The 26729-nt window shown below is 39.2% G+C and overlaps 1 protein-coding gene across 4 annotated transcripts; it reads right to left on the bottom strand.

Annotated features, from left to right (window-relative positions):
- Positions 1-728: 728 nt before the first annotated feature.
- Positions 729-23019, bottom strand: LOC101469644 (interleukin-6 receptor subunit beta). Of its 4 annotated transcripts, none has more exons than XM_004550477.3 (16): positions 22633-23019; positions 17166-17438; positions 16942-17068; positions 16667-16836; positions 16475-16590; positions 14960-14986; positions 13465-13651; positions 12324-12406; positions 12023-12233; positions 11728-11892; positions 10448-10549; positions 8262-8405; positions 8036-8176; positions 4195-4279; positions 3900-3981; positions 729-1735 (listed from the first exon to the last, which is right to left on the bottom strand). In XM_004550477.3, exons 1-16 carry the CDS (start codon positions 22685-22687, stop codon positions 1325-1327), a joined length of 2379 nt encoding a protein of 792 aa, XP_004550534.3. In that variant the 5' UTR covers positions 22688-23019; the 3' UTR covers positions 729-1324. The 4 variants fall into 4 exon arrangements, with proteins under 4 accessions (XP_004550534.3, XP_014270053.3, XP_004550536.3 ...); XM_014414567.3 differs by having other exon boundaries at positions 16942-17065; XM_004550479.3 differs by lacking the exon at positions 17166-17438 and having other exon boundaries at positions 22633-23017.
- Positions 23020-26729: the final 3710 nt, after the last annotated feature.

The following is a 26729-nucleotide window of genomic DNA, read 5'->3' as shown; positions in this document are numbered from 1 at the left end:
CTCTTTACACCAACCAGATAAAGTGAGACGTATGCAGTACAATAAACAGTGATAGAAATCCGTATGACACAGTGGATTGGACTTTCTTTTTACATCCAGAGCTACCTTAATTATTTGTGGCATAGACTCAACAAAGTGCTGGAAACATCCCTCTGAGATTTTGGTTCATATTGACATGATGTCATCACACAGCTGGTGCAAATTTGCCGACTGCATCAATGATGGAAATCCCCTGTAACACCACCTCCCAAAGCTGCTATTTTGGATTGAGTTCTGATGATTGTTGAGGCCATTTGAATACAGGGAATTCACTGTCATGTTGAAGAAATTAGTTTGAGATGATCTGAGCTTTGTGATTGAAAAATTTTCCCGCATAACCATACGCCAGCAGCAGCAGCCTGCACCACTGATACAAGACAGGATATATCCAATCCTGTTGTTTATGCCAAATTCATGGAGGAGGTGAGTGTACACCACACAACACCATAGAACACTGGTGTATGTGTGCATAATTTATCTTGAAATATTAACACATTTTTCCCCTTTCACCAGTCTAACAGTGCATTAGTGGAAAATATAAGTGAGCTGGCTCACTTTCTTATGAATGTGTACTGTGGTTTCTCCAATTACACTCAGTGCCATGCACATTACAAAGCCTTGCTCACACTAATATATGGTTACATGCAGAATACTTCAAACATTTTGTCATCAAATAACAAAACAGGGTGTCAAGTACAACATTTATTCACTTTATTCCATACTTTTTTGTTTTTGTCTGTTTACAAGACATATGGCAGAGACGCTTCTGCACGGTGAATATTTATCAACACAATAACAACATTTACATTTTAATGACTCCTCCAGTTTACAAATGACACAAAGCGATAAAGCAAAAAGAAATGCAGCGAGTCACACCTCAACAAACATCAAGCATATAATACATGGCTAAAATATTTACAACAAAATATCACAATACTATAATACAGACTGTACATAAAACCAGGATCAGTGTCATAGCAAAGCATGTCTAGAATGCTAAATCCTGGGAACACTATATCATATTTTCAGTGGTGATAACTCATATCCTTAAATCTTTTCATCTCTTCACATTAAATGAAACCTATTCTTCCTGTACGGCTGAATACATTGAGATGACCTAATAAAGCAGCTACTACATACACAAAAACGGCTAAACATGTTTGTATCCTGTTGTTCCACAGTGCTAGGCAACTTAATGACACACACACAGTCATATCAAACCATATCTATTTCTTTCACAGCTGACTGACTGCAAATCTATCTGCATCATTTACCTTCACTGCTCTCACCTCTTATGATCTTGTTCAATCATGTCTAATGTGACATATATGGTCTTAAGTAATGCCTTTTCTTGCTGTTTTACTGGCACGTGCTTACTCAGTTTTTCAGTCTCCGGGACAGGACTCTCCCCAGAACTCTGACTTCGATAGGGGTTGGCTGTGCTGCTGTCTGAGGAAATTAATGCAGTGGATTCTCCAGGAGAGGGAGGCGTCTTTGCAGGTTCAACTGGACTTTCATCCTCTGTATAAAGACCAAGAGTCATTCCTGAGTTTGCGTAGTCCACTATGTATTCACTGGCTGTGTTAGTATCATAGCCTGTGACTAATGAAGGGGTAGATGTGCTCTGCGCTTTCTCTGGGTATACTGTATCACAGTGGCTTTCAGATGGATTTCTGAATGGCTGGAAGCAGATTCCCTATGGATACAAACACACAGACAGAAGGGAGCCGTAAAACAAAAAGCTAGGATGAATTACAGCAGCTTTTATATATTATCAAGACTCGGGCATGGATTGTTTCTGTAGTCAGTGAAAGCTAAACCCTACATAGACATGATAACTCAGGATAGAGGACCTCTGGAAGAGGGAAGATGTTAAAGGAGTCACAGTGCATGGACACATAAATGAGTTCAAGACAGAAACTTCAAACTATGACAAAAAACATCTGTAAAACATCTGTGTGCCATTCCAGAAAGCAGGTTCAACAAAGCATAAACTCTGAGTTGCTATAAACTCAGAGAGTTGAAACAGCCCTGATTATGTTCACCCTGAGTGAAGAATGCATGCGTGAAAGAGGATAGCAATCATCGGTGAAGCTCTGATACCAGGATTCCCCACGGCAACAGGTAAATAAAGAGCAGCACATGAATGCTTATGAATCTGGACCGTGATAGCTGTCATAAAAAAACATGAGGGGAGAAAAGGGTCATTTAAAATCCTCCAACTTGAATTGTTTTAATCGCTGAAGCTCGAATTCCACCAAATTTTACATTTGATTTTTAGATCAGATTTTTCAGTTGTAATCTGACAAATTACAGAAAATGAAAACTGAAGAAATGGAGCAAACACATAAGACAGTTTATTCATGGACCTGCGATATCCGTCAGCCCAGTAAGATTGATTTTGGAGATTATCATTGGGAGTAGTTGAGGAATTTATAGACATTGCACCTTACTAAATGTTGCTCAGTGTCATTTGACTGTATTTGACTGCATGACTATACTCAAACCTGAAGTGCCATCAGAACATATTAGAGCTCTCTGCAGTTATGCAAACATAGCATATCAGCACAAATATTCATGTGGGCTAATTTTACAGTCACCTTGGAGTCACTGAATAGAGTCAAATGTAAGGCCATCTTCCTCTAGAGATAAAGCTAAGCCCAGCTCTAAAGTTACACACTATGTATCGCACCATCATTGCATTGTAAACGTGCATATATGGATTTGGTAATACAAAGAATGTATGCATATTTTTATACTTGAGCCTAATCTGTCTTCACTGCTAGAACTGTGACTACAAAAATACAGAACACACCAAAAATACTTGTTCAGTCAAACTAATTTCATAATACTAATTTCTGACAAACTAAAGGGATTTTTGTGTCTCCGTGGGATACAAATTTTTATAGTTTTTAATAAACCTGATCAGAGTGCTGAGTGCTTATTTCCAACTGGGGTTTTATGTTTTGTCAAGCCAGCTAAGGCAAAGAAAGCCTGGTTGTGTTGAACTTCCTTTATAATATAGGCCTCAGGAAGTCTGGGGGGAAACTGTTTAAGATGATATTCAGAAAACCACTTTCAGGACAACTGAAAATACCAATTATTATTTTTTATTAATCCAGCCGCCAGATTTTGGTAGTTAACTTTTTGATTAAATCACAGAATCTTTTTTTCAGATCTCAGAAATTTGAGGTGGATGTGCAATGATCAAGAAAAAACATCTTAAACAGCTTTTTTCATTCAACACAACAAAGTCAGAGAGACTCAGTTTGCTGACACATGTGACAAGGTAAAACAGAAAACCCTCACACTGTAAAATGTGAAAGTAAATTACCAAGTAGTCACTTTAGCAGAAATATAGAATAACATTCAGCTTCTCTACAATTCAAGAAAGCACAAGCTGATGTATTTCTACCTTTTTTTGCTTGACAATGAAAAACCTACAATTTAATCATGCAACTTCTTCAGCAACATTAATGCAGATATAATGCATCCCACTGGACAGCCTCAGATAATAACACACATAGTGAAGTTAAAAACAAGCAGAGACACATGAGCACAAAGAAAATCTAGAAAACCCATGTGAACAGACACAACGACTGGACTATTTATACACCAAGAAGTGATTTGGGATTAGAAACGGGGAGAAAAACAGGACAGATGTGCACATAATCAAAACAGATGGTGGGGACAAAAATAAATCTGAAAAACTAAAAGAAGACAAATGAGAAAGCAAACTAACAAAGTAAAAATGAGAAGAGGAAACAATAACTCAAAAGCCTAAACTACATGTGAAAATATCACCGCCCCATCCCGCAAAATTCATCATTATAAATCAAGGGCCATGACATCCTCGTCACCTTTTGTTGACTTTGCGATGCCCAAACACCCACAGAGCTGAGGGCTGGATTTGGCACGGGCTTCTCCTGGAATTTCTTCCATCTAAACAAATAACACACATCATTAACACATTGTTAGGAAGAAATCTGTAGAAGTGTTTGGTGCCAAAAATGTAATCACAACATGACCACAATGTCTTAACACATCAGAGCCTGTCTTCCACTATTGATGGCCTGGAAATGTTTTTGGTTCAGTGTTTGCATTCAAAAGGAGCTCGTAACAAATCATCAATAACAAAAAGAGACTGAAACTTACTGAACAGCAATGCATAATCCGAGAAATAACACCAGGAAGATGATAACGCTTCCAGCGACACTGAGTGGAGTAACAAGCCCTGGATCTGTTAAAGACATTTCAATTGATCATTGAGCACTTTGCAGAACAGACATTAAACACTCTTAAAAAAATCACTGACTGGATTTATACAATTTTAAATAATTAGTATTACCACAGCAAAGAAAAGAAAAAGTTCATAACATTCGGTTTAATTCAGATACTAGTCCAGTGAGTCATAACATTAGAGGTTAGGATCTTAGTTCTTAGCACGCAAACAAATATCTTAACACTGATCAACCGTCGGCTGGCAATCTGTCACAGTGTCTTCTCATGGTTGATAAATAGTTCCAAAGGGAGGTGAATCAACGTCAAGACGGCTTCAGGTACTTCTTGACTGTTATCTGGGTGACGTTCTACCCAGACAGACAAGTGTTTACCGCAAGGGTGGCTCAAACCTCTTCCTCTTGCCCTCCTTGCCCTAATGAGCCAATCAACTTCACACTCAAACACAGTCTCGGTCGTTGTGTCCTTGGGTAAGACACTTCACCCGTTGCCTACTGGTGGTGGTCAGAGGGCCCGGTGGCGCCAGTGTTCGGCAGCCTCGCCTCTGTCAGTGCGCCCCAGGGTGGCTGTGGCTACAATGTAGCTTGCCATCACCAGTGTGTGAATGTGTGAGTGAATGGGTGGATGACTGGATATGTAAAGCGCTTTGGGGTCCTTAGGGACTAGTAAAGCGCTATATAAATACAGGCCATTTACCATTTACTTGCTTCTCACGGTTTAAATTGGTGATATCAGCACCAGACATAGATCATTTGTACCATTTTAAGTGTACATAAAAATAAATGACTTTAAAGTGTTGTTTATGTCTCGAAATTAGGTAAATATAACCCGAGATCAACAGCAGCTCGTGACATATAACACTGTGAAATGGTCTAAAAAAAGTGAAAATGAAGAAGCACTGTGTGAAAGACCGAGTATACCTCGTGACTCAGTAGCTCGTAGAACACATTTAGCAACACAAATGTAAAGTAATTGTTTTCGGTATGAATTTATCAGTCTCTCATGTCCAGTGTTGGGCAAAAAGTAATTAATTATAGTTACCAGTTACTTCTTCAAAAAAGTAACTGAGTTAGTAGCTGAGTTATAAGATTCTAAAAGTAATATGTTACTAGAAAAAGTAACTATTGCATTACTTTAAAAAATGTTTAACCTTCTGGGTCCAGAGTATAATTGGCCGTTTTTGACTACTTTTGATTTTACTGCTATAGTTCACCTTTAAAAACTATTTACTTTGCCTTGTTTGGTATCATTATTTTCAGCACAACCTCACATGTCTGAATCTACAGTTATGTTTTCATTTAGAGAAACTGTAGTAACACAATAGATCTAAAATTAGACAAATAACATAAAATCCGAGTAGAAAAAGTTATATTTTTTACTGTAAAAACCATAAACATGTTTAATGAATCATATTTCATAACTTTAAATGCAAATATAAATTGCTAATTTTAAAATCCTCTGCACAAGTTTTGCAGACAACAAAGTTATTTGCAGCAATTTACCTTTTTTTAAATAACCATTTCAAACTATTTAAATAACAATCAGGTGTTCTGCATTAAATAAGATGCCACACAAATTATTTGTTCCACTCCAAAAAATAATTTCTGTCCACTATAAAGGAGAACATCACACGCCTGGTGTATCACTCCTATATACTGTAATCTGCCTTTGGTGGCTTTCTGACAGTACCTGTAACATTCAGCAGTCGCCTCATTGTTTCTGCAGAGAGGTATATACTGTTTTTTCTTCATTAAATTATATACTGTAAATGCTTTACTGTTTTGTTCTAGAGAAATCTCTCTGCAGAAACAATGAGGCTAAAAGTCATGACGTCAGTTATCATCAAGCGTTTAGAGGAAAATGCATTAAAATCAGACATGACTATGTCGTGCAAATCAGCACATTTCCTGTATCCTTTGGGGCAACAGACCTGAGTCACTTTCATTAGTAGTCTTAGTTATTCCGCATTGAGTTTCTTATATTCCCCATTTAGTTCCTTGAATATTACATTTCCCCTTGTGTCTGTGTCCTTCTGTTTCCCTCTTTGTGTGTCTGTGTTTATGTGGGTTGTGTGTGTCTTTGTGTCTGGTTTCCCATCCTTGTGTTTCATTTCATGTCTCCCCACCTTTCATGTTTATCTTTGTTCCTCAGCCTGTCATCATTGTCATCACCATTGTTTCCTGTTTTATTGTGAAAATCTTGCATTCCCTCTTCAGTGTGTTTAGTTTTGCTTTCTCTCACTCGTCATGTCTAATTTGTCTTAGCTGTCTTCCCCATGTGTTTCCTGTTCCCTTGTCATTCCTTGCATATTAAAGCCCTCTGTTTCCCTCTGTCCAGCGTTCTCCCTCATTCCCCACCGTGTGTTCTGCCTACCTGCGTGTTTAATTTCATGTATATTCCAAATTTAGTTAGTTTTGTAGTACAGCCATCCAGCAATAAAACCGATAAAACTTTCTGAGTTCATTTTCACCTCCATGAGTCTGCATCTAGGGTCCATTCCTGCCTGCCTTACATGACCAGTTCATGACGCCACTTTGGTTTCATCCAAAGGACAGGAAGTCTCAGTTTGTTCGGGTGCAACGTTGCATGCCTAAGCTAACTGCCATGTGCAACTCTTCTAAACAAGCCATACTTGTTCATTTACCTAATTGCACTGTCTAACTGTACACTGCATTTTTGGATTACTTTGTTAAATAAATAATGGCACAGCATAATATGTCATGTTTTGTAGTTGCTTTAATGTTGCATTTACCTAATTTTAAGACCTGCTAACGACTGCGTTACTTGTATTATATCCTGATACAAAAAAACCTGAGCTGAAAGAGAGTGTACTTTCTTGTTACCATGACTGCATGTGGAGATTCAAAACCACTTAATAACCAGAGTAGTTGTTGAGTTTTAGGTTTTTGGTTCAGTTTTTGCTGTTGTGCTGTGACCAATTTCGACCATGGCAATGCCCATGGTCATAGACTTGTAGATAATATTACAATAGCAAAGTAAATCCTGCCACGCCTTTTTGTCTGTAAAAACAATTAATATTTTATGGAAAATAAATGAGCCGTCATTAATTATTAAACTTTTTCTGCAGTTGTCAAGTCTGCCGTCAGCAAATAAGTGCTGTTGTGGGTCTCAGAGCAGTAAAACTGCAGCATCCTGTTTCTGACTTTCAGGAATGTTTCTTATTTGTTTGCGTCCTTAGATACATGCCAAGGTAACTGCTGGAAAACACAAAGGCTTTGGATCGAGGCCATAAAGAGATTTTCTCTGAGGCTCATCAAATTTTAATATTTGGCACTGATGTCGGGATTAGGCTGTTATTACTGCTATGAGTCAGTTGAGCTGTGTTTGGTTAAAGCTCGACTGTAGGAAAACACAGGTTCATGACTGGTAACAACAGCCATTGAGTTATTTAACTCACGAATGTTTTGAGTGGATTTAAATATAAAGGTTGCTAAAAAACATAAAATAAATAAAACTACACAGACATTGAATGGACTAAACTAAGCAAAAACATTTTTTGCTGTATTTTGTTCAATCCAGAAAACAAAACGAAAAAAATAAAACTGTGTCACTATTGACTGAAATAACAATCTTTACTGGCCTGACATGCCAAAGCATGATTATTGTGCTGATGCATCTGTTGATTATTCACCAACTTAGTATCAGGGTGGTATTGGGTGCACCAAACCAAAGATAATCCGCTCACAGGCTCATTCTGAATCATTCCTCTAAGTCAGAGCTCTTATAGACCACTTACCAAATTTTGTGGTTGTAAATTTCTCATCACTGCTTTTTGATATTCCGGTCAGAGCCCTGGCATCGACATTGACGGTGTACTGGGTGTCTGGACTCAGATCTTTTAAAGAGACGTTCCTCATTTTGCCATCCACAGTAACATCTGGAAGAAACCCATTAAAGAAATGCTATGAATGTTGCGTTATATGAAAGTGTGCAAACTTCGCACAAGTGCGTTGCGTACTCACTGAGATACAGTACATCCTGCGTCTTGTAGTAGTTGACTGTATAGCTTTGAACAGCACCGCTGCATTCCTTCTGTGATTTCGTATTCCAGCTCACAAAGGCTTGTCGGTAGCTAGGTACAACTGTGATAGCAATGCTGTCTGGATCTGTAGGAGCGACATGGGCAACATCAGCTTGGGACAGCATTTTAAAAAGTACTGTTTCAGAATGAGTCAAAAGTTTGGACACACCTTCTAATTTAATGAGTTTTCTTTATATTTACTACTTTCTACATCAGGGGTGTCCAACTCCAGGCCTTGAGAGCCGGTGTCCTGCAGGTTTTGGATGTGTACGTGATCCAACATAGCTGATTTAAAAGCCTATATGACCTCCTCAACATGACATAGTTCTCCAGAGGCCTGGTAATGAATTAATCATTTGATTCAGGTGTGTTGACCCAAGGTGAGATCTAAAACCTCCAGGACACCGGCCCTCTAGGCCTGGAGTTGCCTACCCCTATACATACTGAATACATCAAATATATGAAGCAAGCATTTATGGAATTATGTAGCAAAGAAAAAAATGATAAATAAATATGTCTTATATTTAAGATTCTTGAAAGTAGCCACCCTTTGCTTTGTTGACAGTGCTGCAAACCCTTGGCTTTCTCTCGATGAGCTACATGTTGTAGTCACCTGAAATGGTTTTCACTTCACAGGTGTGCCTCGTCAGGGTACATTTGTGGAATTTCTTGCTTTCTTAATGAGGTTGGGACCATCAGTTGGTTGGTTACTGCAGTTGTGCAAGAACCAACCAGCTAAGTAAAGAGAAACAAGAAATAGACGTGTCCCCCAAGTGCAGTCGCCTTAAACCATCAAGCGCTACGATGAAAGTGGCTCGCATGAGGACCGCCCAAGGAAAGGAAGACCAAGAGTCACCTCTGCTGCTGAGGATAAATTCATCCGAGTCACCAGCCTCAGAAATCGCAAGTTCACAGCCCCTCAGACTAGAGCCCAGATAAATACCACACAGAGTTCCAGTAGCAGACACATCTCTACATCAAGTGTTCAGCGGAGACTGTATGAATCAGGCCTTTGTGGTCAAATAGCTGCTAAGAAACCACAACTAAGGAAAAGCAACAAGCAAAAGAGATTTGTTTGGGCCAAAAAACACAAGGACATTAGACCAGTGGAAATCTGTGCTTTTATCTAATGAGTCCAAATTTGCGATCTTTGGTTCTACCATGTCTTCATGTGATGCAGAAAAGGTAAACAGATGGTCTCTACATGCATGGTTCCCACCGTGAAACATGGAGGAGGTGTGATGGTGCGGGGGTGCTTTACTAGTGTCACTGTTAGGGATTTATTTTAAATAGAAGGCACACTGAACCAGCATGGCTACCACAGCATCCTGCAGCGACATGCCATCCCATCTAGTTTGCGTTTAGTTGGACCATCATTTAGATTTTCAACAGGACAGTGACACCAAAACACACCTCCAGGCTGTGTAAAGGCTATTTGACCAAGAAGGAGAGTGATGGAGTGCTGCGCCCAATGGCCTGGCCTCCACAGTCACCTGACCTAAACCCAGTCGAGATGGTTTGGGATGAGATGGGCGCAGAGTGAAGGCAAAAGGGCCAACAAGTGCTCGGCATCTCTGAGAACTCCTTCAAGACTGTTGGAGAACCATTTGAGGAGACTACCTCACGAAGCTCATCGAGAAAATGCCAAGAGTGTGTGAAGCAGTAATCAAAACAAAGGTTGGCTAATTTGAAGAATCTAAAATATAAAACATTTTTTTAATCATTTCACATTCTTTTGTTTTCTACTAGTGCTGTCAGCGTTAATCTCGTTAAAATGACGTTAACGCCATAACCGCATTAACGCAAATCTCTGTTAGTGAGTTAACGCGTCTCGCCCCGTGTGAGGGCTGCACGGCGTCAACGCTTCAGCGCAGTTAGCTCGTTAATGCATTTGCGCCGTGCAGCCAGTCGGTTATGGGTTGCAGTTATGGCGTTAACATCATTTTTAACAACATTAACGCTGACAGCACTATTTTCTCCATAATTCCATATGTGTTTATTCATAGTTTTGTTGCCTTCAGTGAGAACAATGTAAATAGTCATAAAAACAAGGAAAAATCATTAAATGATAAGGTGTGTCCAAACCTTTGCTGGTAGTGTATACATCCAAACATCTGAATTACTTACCTCCAAAACTGGAGCAAACATGAAGGACTTTTGTGCCCTGACCTGTCTTGTCATCAAAGAGGGGCGTTACTGTGATATTATATGGCTTTTTTTCCTGGAGGCCTGTAAGAGAGGGGGAAGACTAGTCTGAAAACTGATGACAGAGAACTAGCAAGTGACTGTTACAGCATACTTGTTTAGCTTTTTAGCCACACAGCTCAACAGTGATTACGTGCATCCCTTAGAGGAGTTTTGTGCTGTTAGTGCCAAATTTGAATTTGTTCTATGCTTTATATGATACCGCCTTTAGCTATGGTAATATTTTAGCTAGAAGCCTATCAAGAGTATAACTAAAGTACCAAAAGCTGTGTAATCTAAACATACCAAAGCTCCAAGTGCACCAAGTGAAGTGGTTCTTATGATCTGTTTATATGATGAAATGCTTCTTGGGATTAGTATCTATTATAATCTAGTATACGTTTCAGATTTAATATGTGTGCAACAATGGATAAGAATGATTTATTTGTTTTAACAGTTATGCTTATAATTAAATAGTTTAGGTCATCTGTTTCCTCATCTGAGGTTTGAAGGCATCCAAAGAGTTATGAGAGAAGATTTGAGAAGCCCTGAGATGACTACAGGGTTAGAAATGTAGAAGAAATAAAAGTGGGGACACTATGAAAGGCACTTGGGTGAGAACTGTGATAAACAAGAAAAAATTAAGTAATAGCTTCACAATAAGCAGCTTCCTAGCATAAGTAAACACAGATGCTATTGAAGCAGACCTACAAAAACTAAATGGAAATGAAGAATACAAATACAGGATCTATTTCGGTGATTGTCCTTGTTTGTTAACCTTTGAAAAATAGTGTCTTTTCTAATACTTAAAAAAAAACAAGAAACAGATTTTACCTGGTCCGTGGAACCAGACCTTCACAGAAACATTGTGAGTAAATCTATTTAGCCTGGCTGTTCCTCTGCTTGCTTAAACACAACTGAGCACAAAGAAACACCGCAAACTGCAACACATCTCAGGACACAGTTTTCAAGAAATAACTGTTTTTCTGTAGAATGTATAATGGATTACAGAGCAGCTTTTAACATCTATCTCACCCAGGCTATGCATAATTTGCTACACCCATGAACCAATGATGCTGGAAGATAAGACACAAATGGATCATGTCTTTGCCAATAAATCGGCATGACTCAGATTCCAGCCACAAGGCTCCCTTGGAATTTATTAAACATCCATCTATCAGCCTGTCATCAATTTATCGTTATCACACTGCTCTCTAACGTACCGCTGAGTGTTACATTCGTGTACTCGCTCTCTTTCCAGTGGTACTGACTTCCATCCTGGGTCCAGTCAATTTTATACCCACTGACTGGCTGCATAGGAGCCATCCAGCTGACCTTAATAACTTTGTCATCAGATAAGGTCTGGATGTTGGTAACTTGAGGAAGGCCTGCCGATTAGAAAAAAGAAGCAAATTGCTTGACAACACAGCAAAGCCTTTGTCCATTAAACTGAAGCAATCTGGTACATCAATAATAATTGCCCATTAAAAATGCTCAGTAAAAAGCATTTAAACTTACTCTCTCCAACGGCCGGAACATAAACTGACTTCACCACAAGAACTTCTTTATTCTGGAAGACTGTGAGATTTATTCTGTGTGCATCTTGGTTTACAACAACATCACAAGTTGTGTTGCCACAGAAGGTATAATTCCCTCCAGTCATGTGTTCACTGTCATGAGTTTGTTTTATGGTGTAATCAAATGTGCCTCCACAGTCTTTAGGAATACCCTGTGTGGATAATTTGAAGCTTGTCACATAAAAAAAAATAGAACATACAGAAATCTGCTGTTTAAAGACACCAATGAGATATTTCCTTACCTTCCACATGACACAGACTTTTCTAAGTCCATTTTCTTCCAGTTCAGACACTTTTCTCCACAGGCGCAGGTTGACATGATTCTCTGTAAAAGGTCAAAATAAGAAAAACTATTTTACGCAGGCAGGAATATTATTATATTTGAAAACTGTCAACGGTTTTGGTCTGAAGCCAAGAAAGGAGAAAGCAGTGTGTCTGTTCACACGTTAAATAATATCCTGGAGCTCATGGTAACCGCTGCAAACAACTACGTGTTTACAGCGAATAATTCAATCATTCATCCACTTTGTGAACTGCCTCTCCAGTTCGGGGTCACGGAGGGAGCTGGAGCCTATCCAAGCTCTCTCGATGTGAGCTGCGGGGTACGTCAAAGACCGCAAGTCCATCGCAGTTCATTATTTTTAGTAATTCTGCTGCAGAAGTTGTAGACTGACCCTCATCTTCGTGTTACATGACATCGGTTCTCTGGAGGTATTTTTTTTTTAAAACACTACAGTCATATTACACAGCATAAAAGACTAAACTTTTGACTTTGTATTATCACATTCAAGTCCAAACCTGCAACTCAAAATGTTTCAGACTTCATTCCTTTAACATTCCTTGATAATGTTCCCTCTCAGGGCCTCAAACCTAAGGTGGCCCCTAGAGACAAAGCATGTACAAACTCCACAACACTTACAAATTCCAAAGCACAAAACACATGCAAACTCCAAAACACGTACAAAATCCAAAACACGTACAAAATAAAAAACACGTACAAAATAAAAAACACGTGCAAAATACAAAACACGTGCAAACTCCAAAACACGTGCAAACTCCAAAACACATGCAAACTCCAAAACACGTACAAAATACAAAACACAGGCAAACTCCAAAACACGTACAAAATACAAAACACATACAAAATACAAAACACATACAAACTCCAAAACACGTACAAAATACAAAACACAGGCAAACTCCAAAACACAACGGAAGTGTTCCAGGACGCTAGGGGCAGTGTTGAGCTCGATTTGCAAAATAAACGGTTTGTTGCAAACACATGGGCTGTATCCCAATTCAAGGCTGTTGATTTTCTTTACTCATTTCAGAGATCTTGACCCCCCCCCCCAATGTTCAGCACAAAGTTACACCTATGCTTACTGTTTAGTTTGGTCACATGTAGTTTTTCCTTGCTCCAGTCACTCCAGATGGCCTTCCCCAAAACACAGCGTACTGAAAAGCCGTAGGTAGTGCAGGAATCCACATTGTTGATCATGATGGACCCATTAGCTTCATCATTTAGTAGACAATATGGTCTTGTATTGTTTCCAGTCTCACTGTGGTCACACTAGGAGAAACAAACATTTCTTCTTAGGAACATCACTTCACTTCTAAAACATACTCAAAGCTTTTACCAACAGTCACTAAATTTATAGGGTGCATGTTTAAAAAGAATCGAGATTTATAAAGGTTTATTTTTTATTTTGTTGAATTGATTATCCAGGGGAAAAAATCCATGCAACAAGGAACTTTTTTGAAGTTGAGGAGTTTTAGATTTCTTTTTAAATAATTTATTACATTAAGTAAAATACTTTTCTTGCCAAATGTCACCACTATTTGCCAGAAGTCATCCTTTAGCTGAATGTTTTTATTTGTTAAAAGTAATGTTTAATCTTATCTAAAGATAATTAATTGTAACTTAATTAAAAGGAATATTATAATATTAGTATTATAATATTTTTTAATTCTTAGAAACATTTCGAAACAAATCGCTGTCAAAATTGAATGCTGAAAATATTTTATAATGAAGTTAAAAATGAATATACTGAGAAATCAATTGCGTCAGTTATGGATACAGCCTAAATATTCAGCTATAGAAATATCACATGCTGCTTATTTATTTTCTATTTGTTTCTTCCAACTAGCACAGTATATCCATTATGTCCCTCATGTATGTATTTTATTTCCCATTCCACAGCTTTATGTCCCTTGGGGAGAAAACTTACAAACATACAGTACAGCTCTAGGTGAAATCCGCGAAGTAGCCGACTTTGTTAATTTTTGGTTTTTTTACAATTATTATAAATGTTTTAAGGCTGTAAAAACCCGTCACTACACACTTTATGCACTTTTCTCAGACAGGCATGAAGATTTTCACACTTTTATCTCTTGTTTAAACACTCTCAAAGTTCAAACCTTCGTAGAAAAATAAGTCCAGTATTATAGAATGAAAACAAAGGAACCCTTGGTTGCCTTTGACGGTGCAAAAACGTTTAGTCAACATTGTTGAGTTTGTTGGGGAGAAAACTTACAAACATACAGTACAGCTCTTCAGAGTCACACTGCCACAGCTCGAAGATTTATGTAAATTTGACTACCTGAACGCATTCTATACTGTGCAGGAGACACAGCACGAGATTGATTGATAATGGTCTACAGCCAATCAGGACGCAGAACACAATGCGCTGCAAAACAGCGAGGCTGCGAAACGTGAACCGCATTATAGTGAGGGACCACTGCATATGATTTTTAGGTGATTACAGGTTATCAAATTTGTGTTTTACCTTCACTACCTGTGCAGCAAATGTGTTTTTATTTCTGCATTCCTCAAATACCGCAGAGATTAGAGGTTTGAGACAAGCCAGCTTTTCCTTACCTCGACAATTTCTCCTCCAGCTAAAACCTGGAAGTGAAACAAGTCCCCAGTTAGCCATGAAGGGTTAAATATTGCAAACATGTTGGCAGAAACAAAAAGAGCTTATATAGTGTCTACATTTTATTTCCCATTCCACAGCTTTATAGCAGTTTATACCATCTGCACTTTTGCATCTGATGACGCAAATACTGTTTATGACTAGATATATAATTTTTTTCTGGACAGAAATCTTTAGCTAAGGCACATATTGGGTACTATTTTAAAACATTATTGCTTAACCAACTAAATTAACTTTCACAAGACTAGGCAAAACTATTAACATGTGTATTAGAATTTCCTTTATTTATGTATTATTCACATTATTTACTTGGGTTTTAGCAGGTCATTTGCCCCGCGATGGCTGCTCCCACCAAGTTTGGGTTTTTTGTTCTTTTTAATTAAAGGATGCCAGCTACGCTCACCGTTTGTCTGCGGGCTTTATTAAGTTAAACTTCCACAACACATGAGATGAAATAAGTACAGCCCAGGATTTAATAGCTTGTAGAACAAACTTTAACAGCAACAAATCGAAGTAGCCATTTTCTGTTTGACTTCATCAGTCTCTCACATGCTTCTCACATTGCTTCATTGAGGTTTGTGGGAATTTGTCTCGTAATGTCCCGCCGCAGCATTTCAGTCAGATGGACTGGACATTGAATGGGTCATTGCAACAGCTTTATTAATTTCTTTTTCAGAGAAATTCAGCCATTCTTGTGTAGCTCTGCTGCTGTCCTTGGGATCACTGTCCGGTTGCACATGCCCGGTTCCAGCAAAGCTTGAACTATCAGATATACTCGTCCCATCTGACTCTAGAATACTTGCAGAGGAGTTCATAGTTGACTCAATGACTACAAGGGGCCCAGGTCCTGTGACAGCTGCTATGAGCTGTTTGTGCTGATATGTTGTGTTTGGTGGTCGTGTGCATTATGGCCAAACATTTCTGTGCTGCTATGTTCCTTTTAGAGAGAAGAGGCTTTCTCTTGGCATCCCTTCCAAACAAGTCTTACTTGTTCAGTTGTTTTCTAATTTTGCTGTCATTAAGTTTAAAATTTCACATGCTAACTGACTCCTGAAGAGTCCTTTCAAAGTTTGACCTGGAGGCGAATTTACTTGGAAATTAATTCCTAGAAAGACTGTCTGATTATGTTAGTGCTAGTTACACTTGCTCATCAGTTAATCTAGTGCATTTGCATAGCAGCATCAAGCTGCTGCTTACTCTCTTAATTCCAGTGGGAGAATTGTTTTTTGACATGACTGTAGATCGAGATGACACATTTTTTGGGACTTCCTTTTTATTTTGTCTTCCTGGAAATCTGTTTATGTAACTTGCTGTTTAATGTATGAAAATGACATAACTTGTGGTCATCGTCATTGAAACTGTTGTGTTTCATTCAGCATTTTTATGGCAGTGTCGTAACTAATTCTTGTTATTGTGTCAAAGTGAGCAGCTGTGCATGTAATGAAAGAGCAACGTACTTTCCTGCATTTGACTTCACAGCGACCCGGCTCTAACGGAGAAAGTCGTCGCCATTTAACTGAGAGCGAACCTGCAGAGTCAGCCACCTCTAGGTCCTTTGGGGGAAGACTTTTACCTGAGTAGCAGACATTTCAACATCATCAAAAACATTCATAAATATAGTTATATGCAATGTAATCCATGTCACTTACTTATGTCATGTAGCGCAAATGTACGAGGCTCAGAGGAAACATTCCAGTGATGAGTTGTGGCTTTCACGGTAACAGTGATGTTGTCATCTCGAAGTGTGAATAGTTCTGTGAGTGTGCATGTTGTTTTCTTTGAGTGGCATTGTAAAATTTCCTTTTGTTTATAAAAAACACTGAAGGAAAGAAAAATCTATTAAATAATTTAAGAAGCATTAAAACAAAGGGAAAAAAATCTACATTAGTTGTTATACACAAGAGAAAGAAAATACAAAACTTACCTCTCTACGGCATAGTTCACTGGGGGATTCATGTGATGCTCCCATGTGCATGTGAGGCTGTCTAAGCCACCGCTTTCCTCTTGATTAAGCTTATAATGGACACATGAAATATTTCTGGGTTTTGCTGCTGAAGAGAAATTAAGTTATTAATGTCCTACATTTCCCTTTAATGCAGGAATGCTCAACTATATTTATGTTGGTAATGGAAGAAAATGACTTCTTACAGTACGTTTCTATAATGGTGCCTCCAATGACTTGCTGAGTATCTGCAGTATAGCACTGCAATGTCGCACGAGGGTGAGTGAAATTTCTGAGTGACAAGACTGTGTGTGTGCGGTTCAACATGCTGGACAGGCTATCATCAATGCGATCGTTGTTCAGTTTCCAGTAGATTTTGCTCGTGCCATCGCACGCGCTCTGACATGTTATCGTGATGTTCTCTCCCGCTTTGATGTATAGATCTTTAGGGTAAACACTGCAGGTGTTGCTGTTGGGGCCTGGAGGAAATGATCATTTTAATTAAGGTAATTGAAAAAACTCTTTTGTCTCTGTAGCAAAAACTGAAGCCGGCAGATGGATTGCTTAGGTTATCAGATGCATAGAAACAGGGAAAACAGCTGGCTCACAGAAAGCACTAAAGCATAGGAAAAAAGCGCTTGCATGAATGGGTGTCTTGGTCTCGTCCGTGCCCACTCCGGGTCAGGGACCAGACCCTGCCCCAAGTGGAGGAGTTTAAGTATCTCGGGGTCTTGTTCACGAGTGATGGGAGAAGGGAGCGGGAGATCGATAGACAGATTGGTGCAGCGGCTGCAGTGATGTGGACACTGTACCGGTCTGTTGTGATGAAGAGAGAGCTGAGTGTAAAAGCGAAGCTCTCAATTTACCGGTTGATCTACGTCCCTACCCTCACCTATGGTCACGAGCTGTAGGTAGTGACCAAAAGAACGAGATTGCGAATACAAGCGGTGGAAATGGGTTTCCTCCGAAGGGTGGCTGGCCTCTCCCTTAGAGATAGGGTGAGAAGTTCGGCCATTCGAGAGGGGCTCAGAGTAGAGCCGCTGCTCCTCCACATCGAAAGGAACCAGTTGAGGTGTTTCGGGCATCTGACAAGGATGCCTCCTGGGCACCTCCTGGGTGATGTGTTCCAGGCATGTCCCACTGGGAGGAGACCCCCGGGGCAGACTCAGGACACGCTGGAGAGATTATATCTCTCGGCTGGCCTGGGAACGCCTTGGTGTTCCTCCGGGTAAGCTGGAGGAGGTGGCTGGGGAGAGGGAGGTCTGGGCTTCTCTGCTTGGGCTGCTGGCCCCACGACCCGGCCCCGGATAAGCGGAAGAAAATGGATGGATGGATGAATGGGTGTGAACGGGTGACTGAGGCATGTTGTAGAGTGCTCAGGTAGAGTAGAAAAAAGATCTATAAGGACCACTTCATTTTATTCTTTTTATTTCCTCCAGCACTCAACTTCTAAATTCTTCTTCTCTGATTATGTCTCATTGAGTCCATGTGTCTTGGTTTTATCTAACTCATCATCTTTTCTTACCCCTTTCCTCACCTGTGTCCCCGTGTCTGTCTGGTCTCTCAGTGTTTGCTCACCTTTCTGTCATTGTGTCAAGCCTGCGCATTTGTGCTTTGTTTTTTCCTGTTTTATTTTGGTGTCTGTTCTTACTTGTATCTTATTTGTATTTCTATTTCCTTTTGTCAGTTGTAATGAGCCCCAGCTGTGATCCCACCTGTTTCCCTTCCCTTCATTATTCTGTGTGAATATATATTGTCTCAGTTCTTCCTCTTGGCTGTGTCCTTGCTTCTTGTTGATTTTCCCTCTTTAAAGAGTGTATTTCTTATTTTTTAACCTGCATTATTTTGTGGTTAGTTGAAGTTCAGCAATAAAGCTGCTTGTTAGTTTTAACCCTTGTTTCTGAGTGCTACATTTTGGTCTGACTCCTTACTGCAACAATACCAGCCTCGACTGTTTGTTCACTTTTTTTGTATTTAGCCCACACTTCCTCTTGTACAGAGGGGTTTTTTTTACACTTGGGTTGGGTCATAGTCTGCTACTCTGAGAATACGAAGTTCTTCTTACCCAGCTTCCTTTCTTTTTCTTGAACCAATTCTCATTTCTTCATATTTTTGCTTCCAGGAAATCAGACTTTCTTGTCATTTTTCTTTAAAAAAAAAAAGGAATAGTTCTCTAGGTTTTTGGAAAGTCTTAAAAACACAGTCTGACAGGCATAAAATAGGATTTTGCATCAACCAGTTGGTTCCCAAAGAGCGAATTAGTCGAAACCTCTGCATATGTCAGCATAGTGTGCAGTGTGTCCTTAAAAGTAACTGAGGAAAAAAGAAGAAGTGGCAAGCAGTAAAAAAGATACTCTGCAGCACATGATCACATGAACGTGTCCTCAAGAAAGAGGAAAAAAGTTAACAAAAACCTGAAAAATAACCTGAGATGTGAACCCAAACACAGAAAAGTTCCACTAAATTTTGATCCACCATGAAGTATCATCTGGAAAGCACCTGACTGGAAATGGCTTCATTATTTAACCTGACAATAATCCCAAATACACCAATGCAGTGAAAGCATACCAGGATATAAAAAACACACAATGTAGCACTATCATTCATGGATCTGCCTCAACTTTATCGAGCAGTGTGGGATCATCTTGACACAGAACAAAAAGGCAGCCGACATCCAAAGGAGAGCTTTGAATGTTCTTCAAGGAGCCTGGAGAATTATTCCTAAAAGTTTGGGCTGTGCTGAAAAATAAAGGTGGTCATACCAAATATTGACTTTTAAGCTTGTTATTTCCCCATTTTCTCAAGAAAATATAAATAAATGAGGAGTGGCTTGAGACTTTTTGCTCACCTAACTGTAATCTAATCCCACTTCTTAGTCCAACACAATTTTAAATCAGCAGAAAAATCTGTGCAAACTGGAGACTGAATGTGATACAAGAGAAAGTTTTGTTAATTAGGCTTTGCATCTTATGCAAAGATTTAAATGTAATAAAGTCACGATCACTAAAAGTGTTAAAACATTAATCTATAGCATTCGAAATGCAAAAATAACCAGTGTAACATCCAGAATAATGCAAAGCTATCAAGAAAAATCTTTTTCTTATTCTTGCTGTTCTTGCACTGTTTGCTGCAACGTAGAAGTTTCGCAACTGAGATGAATGAGTCAATCAAGTATGTCAGCAGCCTAAAATGAATACGATATGATACACAAGACTTTCTTTGATGACTCGTTCTGTAATTTCATCAAAGCTACACCATAACACCGTCCATGCCCAGGTTAGTTTTCTTACCTGGAAAAACTGATCATGCTTATTCCATCCTTTAATGTGATGACTTTATAGCTTGCTCACAACTTTACTTAATTTGGCATGCTTGTGCAAGTTTTAGCTGTAACAGGTTCGTTCCATGTAACATTTAAAGCTTATTTTTTGATGACCAGAAGTTTCCATTTTAGACAGCCAGCGCTGAATCAGGTAGTTTTTGTTTTGTTTTTGTTTTTTTAATGAGTCTTAACTGTGATCATCCTGAAAAGCTCGATCATCAATCAGCAGGATGGACATATCTTCAGTATTTTAAACAGTTTTTACTGCCATGTCTGTGTTAACTGGAGGCATTCTGATGAGTTACAGCAGGAAAATCCCAGGTGCTAGCTACAGTAAGACAAGCAGCATAGCAGGCCAGTAATGCCATAACCCTGGAAACAATAACACTTAATTGAAATGCAATAGCTTACGCTTTGAAAACCTACCCATGATCCACTTCTCAACAGACGTTTTTGAAAAATGAATTTTTGCTTGTTTTTGTGTAGACTAAGCCTTACATCCTTAGAGAAGCTTATAGTTATTTAAAAAAAAAAGATTATTGTTTGGGCACTGAGAGTAGAGAATAGACAGAGTCTGGGGTGGTCCAAGGCCCAATCACAATCAGTGACTTGAATAATGTAAATCTAGAAGCCTGTGAACCTTTATTTAGATCAGAAAGCAGTTTAGTCAGATTCCCACAATGTCTCATTTCAAGTTCCTACGCCTGATCCTCATCCTTGCATCTGTAACATACTGCAGAATGCCTCAGGGGGGATTCATGGAAAGTATGCTATCAATTCACAATACTTTCTGTTAGTGCTCACTAACAGTTTCAGGTTTAAAGCTTATTATGTGAAGCAGCCACAGAAAGATTTCAGTTCACATTAACGGTACATGAGCTCTTTGAGATTCATTATTACAAATAATAGCATCGTGACGATCTGACACGACCCTGAGTCTGCTATGTAAACAAGATGACATGCTCCAAACAGCATCAACTCTTACACCGTCATCAATTAAAAAGAAAAATTTCTGAGAAATTTCTGTGAAAACTACGATCGCTGGTGCTCTGACTCACATTTAGTGACTGAACAATAACAAACTAAATCTTCAAAATTCCTCTGAACAGGTGTGATGTCTGAAACCTGTATTGCACTGCATTTGGTTTGAATCAAGCTGCTTTTCTCATGCTTAGCACCATATGTACCCTGTTCCCTGACTTCCAAGAGGTCAGTGCCCCCTGTGGTGGCATGACAGAGACACGACCTTAACATTACTTACTGTACAATATAAAGCGCCTTGAGGCGACTGCTGTTGTGATTTGGCGCTATATAAATAAAATTGAATTGAATCGAATTGAAACATTAACAAATAATTTCATAGTTTTATAAAACCGGTGAAGAATATTACGCCAGAGTTAATACATATTTTACCTTTGATTCATGGTGTTTAAGTCCCATGAATCAATGAGACTACCGGAGGTCTCCCTGGCCCTTTGGAGGTACCTCACCCTCAAGTTGGGAAAACATGTATAAAGACTTGTTAATAATGTAGTTTGTAATGTAGTTTGGATAGTTTAGATTATTTAGCACATTTCTCCTGATAAAACTGTTACACTGAAGAAGGATGGTCTATTTTTACAATATTTAATTGTTGTGTTGTTACTTTAACTTATCTAAAAAGGACAATGCGATCATCTGTTATAAAGAAAAGCAACAGACTATTAGAGGAGTTCCCAGAATAGGTGTAACGTTGTACAAGTTAGAAAGGAAAAGCACTGTAACTTTTCAATCTGATTAGATTTGTTATTGCATAAGTTGTTTTTTTTTTCTCTTCTAGTCATCATGGAAAATATTTAGACAAGCAGGGACACTTCCATGTAGAATATTTGTTGATTTTCAGTAATCGGAGAAGGATTGTCAGACATTTCATCAGGTTCTGTTCACTTTGGTTAAAAAATGAGGTGTTTTATTAAATCAATGGAGCCACATATGGTTACCACCTATCCGGATCTTTGCTTTTAGAAGAAAAACGAGTCATTCTTAGTAATGCATACTTAAACAGAAATAACACCATTCAAAGCAAAACTCTGATACAGTTAAAAAGTTTAGGATTCTGATCTTATTTCAGATCATAATTATTTAAAATGCTGGAGGTTATTATTCTTTCAAAGTGAGAATATTTGTAGGTAAATTTGGGTCTAAGCACACATGCAAGAGTAGCTACCCTTCATTACTGAAAGTAGAACAAAAAATGGGCATTTCCCATAAAGCCCAGAACTGAGTTTTATTGCTCAGCATATCTGGAAATCCCTTTAATACTTATTTTGTTTTCCAACTATGCGACGCATAAAATGCTAAAATTGACTTACCAGCACGAATGGATGAGATTCCAGCCAGGATAAATACAAGTTGGAAAGTGTACATCTTTTTATCCTGTAATCAGACCTCAGACAAATCCGCTGTTCAAATGCATTTAGAGCTGACAGTTATTCCGCTGAGCAACACAGAAGCACTCCAACGGCTTCAACCGAGGCTGTTATGATAGACGGCACCCGACCCTCCGCCACATTTTCCTAACTAACGCTTTATTTCAGCCATCATGTAACAGGAACTGAAGCAAACCCTGAACTGAACAGGAGGTATTACCCAACTGGAAAGACAGAGAGAAAAAGAGGAAGTGAAGTAACTCTTCAACCGCCTTCAAACTTTGATTATTTCAGTCTGTTATTATCTCGGCGACGTGAAAGGGAGCTCATTTAAATACCTCCCCGCTCCGGAGACTCGCGAACCACACGTGACTGCCGGTAAATCAGTTCGTATAATCTGGCGCACAGCCAATAGCAGCAGAGCACTTTATGACCTGGACATCAGCAACATTCTCAAACACAGAGTTAATTGAGTTTTTTTCTCTCTCATTAGTTTTTATTGAGTTTTGTTTCAGTTTCCAGGCTTGTGTCTGTCGGGCAGACTGTGGTGTTTAAAGGACGCTCAGTTGGTACTAAGGGTTCCAAAATGCTCCAAGAAAATATCCCCCACACCATTACACGACCACCAGCAGCCTGAACCACTGATCGATCCAGGATCGATCCAGGATTTCATGTCATGTTATATCCTGAATGTTGTAGTAGAAATTGACGCAGGCAGACAGATCGCTCTCGTACACTGGGGCCTCTGGATGTCTGGGGTCTGGATCTTTTCCATGCATGCTTCATGCTCTGGGAGACAGGGCTATGGCTCCCCACACCCTCTAGCAGATCATTACATGGAGAAACCTTTTCAATACAAGCGCGCTCATCCACAAAGGTGTGCACACAGGCGCACACACGGGTGTTCACTGTTCATAGACACAAACCACACCTTTCTTGGCTGCTACCTTAAAGCACATTGTGCGCTGTCGGTCCTGTGTGCTGGACAACAACATTCATCATTTAGTATTTACTGTTATTTATACTTAGCTGGATTAATGCAATGGAGTTGTGTTTATTATGCTGCTCTCTCTCTCTCTCTTTTTTTTTTTGCTTGTTTTCTCTTATTTTTCTTATTTCGGTCAGAGGGCCCGGTGGTGCCAGTGTCCGGCAGCCTCGCCTCTGTCAGTGCGCCCCAGGGTGGCTGTGGCTACAATGTAGCTTGCCATCACCAGTGTGTGAATGTGTGTGTGAATGGGTGGATGACTGGTTGTGTAAAGCGCTTTGGGGTCCATAGGGACTAAATAAATTCATGATCGTTTTAATAGGTTCACAAGATGAAGAGGGGGAGTACACCTTAGACAGAATGCAAGTCTACCACAGGCCTAATACAGGAAGTCACACAACCATTCACAAGTATTGCTAATTTAGAATCACAGTTTAAACTAACAGGCAGGTCTGGGTTCTTGCTAAGATGAGTATATACTAACAACTACTACACAGTGTGCACCACTGCATGTGAAAATACCAAATCTGAAACATCAAAGAGCTTAAGTGTGGACAGACTGACATCGACATTCTGAACAAAGACCTTCTATAATCTGTAATGTCTCCAACATATCTTAAGCCTCAGTTAAACATGTTATTTGAAATGATAAAAGTACCTCAAATATTCAAGAGTGACATGTAGGCAATGTTGCCTGCTCCCTGAGTTTTATGGGTAATAGACTGAAAAATGTTGTTTTTAGGCCTCACGTGTCACTCTGTTCATCCTTACACTCCTGAAATATGCTGGTTAGATTACCATGAACCATGTTGATAGTATTTGCGAAACTGCCCTGCAAACAAATACATTTCTGATGCTGTTGCCACATCAAGGGACACCAAGTGGTGACACTGTGACAACATTGCTCTGTGGCTGCAAAAACACCAGACTACACATAGACTTTTCTGCAGTCACACTATGTAATACGCATTTGTTTTTTAAACTAACATGTATCATATCAAAGTTGGGGTAATTTTCTTTTAATATAACTTTATCAACAATACTTTTGTTAGAACATGAATGTAATTTATTCCCAACATTGACAGAGGCAGCCACTTTTATGTTAATGTTAAATGACTTGAAACTTTAAGTAGACCCAAGAGACAATAGTGTCATGGTCCTGGGCCATGTTGGCCCAGTATTCTTAGTTTCATGTATTTTTGTATTTTGTTCCTTATTTAGGCCATGCTTCCTGGGTTGCCCTGTTATGATGTTCCCTAAGTGTTTTCCCCTTGTGACTCTTACCCCTTGTGCACCCCTCTGTGTATTTGTGAGCCCTCATCTCTCCTTGTGTTTTATTCCATGTTTTCCCCAGCCTGTTATGTCTGTGTTCTCCCCGTGCTCTCTCCTCCTGTCTGAACCTCTGTACTTCCTGTTTTACTTTGCCCGTCTCCCGTCAGTGTTGCGTTCACTCCTGCCGTGTCTTGTTATGATTATCAGTGTCACCTGTGTTCCCCGTGTGCTCCCACTTCCCTCGCTAACCCTCTGTGTATTTATGTCTGCGTCTCCCTCAGTTCTGTGTCGCGTTCTCCCTCATGACTGTGTGCCCCTCCGTGTGGTTCCTCGTAAGTCCGTTCCTTAGTACTTCCCAGTTTAGTTTCATGTTATTTTGTATCGCTGTTATCTTTTGTCAGCAATAAAGCTGTATTTTGAGTTCAGTCCTGTTTTCCCGTGAGTTTGCGTTTGGGTCCTATTTCCTGCCTGCCACACAGCCAGATCATGACAAATAGAGGATGTTGTCACTACGTTCCTCAACTAAATTTTGTTTGTTGTGTCAGTCGATAAACTGAATCAGTTTCGCTCGTGTAGTTTCTAAACGAGCGAATGAACAAACAGCTAATTTATTTTGTCTAGGACTACTAATGCACACTGTGAGTCATGTCTTTTAAGCAAGGGCAACAATTAGTCGGGTTGTTACGAAACATTTATTTCAAAAGAAAAGGTGAACAGATCACAAATAACAGGATGGTTTACCTGTGAGCAGTTGTTAAAAACACATTACAGAACTCAGCACTGTGAAACTCAGGGGCTTTTGTTTCAGACGCAGCCAGAAAGAGTGAAGCAATTGCCCCAAGTGTAATAGAAGAATAAAGAGAGGACAGATTTCTTGAGTTTAAATGATTCAATTTTTTTGGCCTTCAGCCGTTTGGACCATTACACTGAAGGTCACAAAAGCTGAATCATTTTGTCTGACAAAACTGCTCTTCTTATTATGGAGTACTAGAAAAAGCGTAAGCATTTTCTTAACATGTTACTGCTAAAATTTATATGCACATATGTTACAGTATGCAGTAAGTCCACCAATCAGAAATGATAAGTTACTCCGGCTATAACCGACAACCTCAACCGGTTACATGACAAATTCATTCCAAGAATCAAACCTCTTATAGGAGAAAAATGACACACAAAATACCTATTAACAGGTACAGTTATTGCTCACTGTGCTATGAGATAATCTACAGGAAAAAGTGAATAATCAACTGTGGTGTCATTTCCTCTATTACCGCAACTGCTATAAAGGAAGCGAGTCCTTTTGTATAACAGAATATGATCGATACATGGATGGATTATGAGTCAGCACCTCAACAAACAAATCAAAGCCCCAGGAGGATTATTTGTTATTGTCTGTTCCTGTTTGAGGTTATTTAGACTCTTCTTTTATGTCTTCAGACCAACAAGAAATATTTTTCAACAAGAAATATGAAGCTCGAGCTCTCTTATCAGTCACTTTTTCTTGTTTTGCGCTCATATAGTTCCATCTAATGGTCGAAACATATTTCGCTGAAAATTTAATCCATCCATTTTTTTATGCTTAACCGATTCAAGGTAGGGAGGAGCTCATTCCAACTGTCAAAGGGCAAGAAAATTTAATTATAACAAGTAAAACTGAGGGGAAAAAAAATAATTATGACATTCTTTACTGACAGGTTCAATGAAAAACACATTAACATTCCCAATAGCCATCACTTAAAAATGTTAGTTCGGTAGTCAGTCATTTCCCACTCCACTGAATATT

Source organism: Maylandia zebra, linkage group LG15, assembly GCF_041146795.1.
Source record: "Maylandia zebra isolate NMK-2024a linkage group LG15, Mzebra_GT3a, whole genome shotgun sequence".
Lineage (NCBI taxonomy): Eukaryota > Metazoa > Chordata > Actinopteri > Cichliformes > Cichlidae > Maylandia > Maylandia zebra.
Note: the sequence above shows the minus strand (reverse complement) of the source record. Positions and strands in the feature narration are given on the sequence as shown.

Bases quoted from the DNA above. Each gene is read 5' to 3' on its own strand.
- LOC101469644 (XM_004550477.3), bottom strand. From the start codon at position 22,687: ATGTACACTTTCCAACTTGTATTTATCCTGGCTGGAATCTCATCCATT. The intron at 12,407-13,464 runs GTAAGCATAGGT...GACCTTTTACAG, and splicing joins ACATGTGACCAAACTAAACA to AGAATCATGTCAACCTGCGC. The intron at 8,177-8,261 runs GTGAGTACGCAA...GGTTTCTTCCAG, and splicing joins GCAGGATGTACTGTATCTCA to ATGTTACTGTGGATGGCAAA.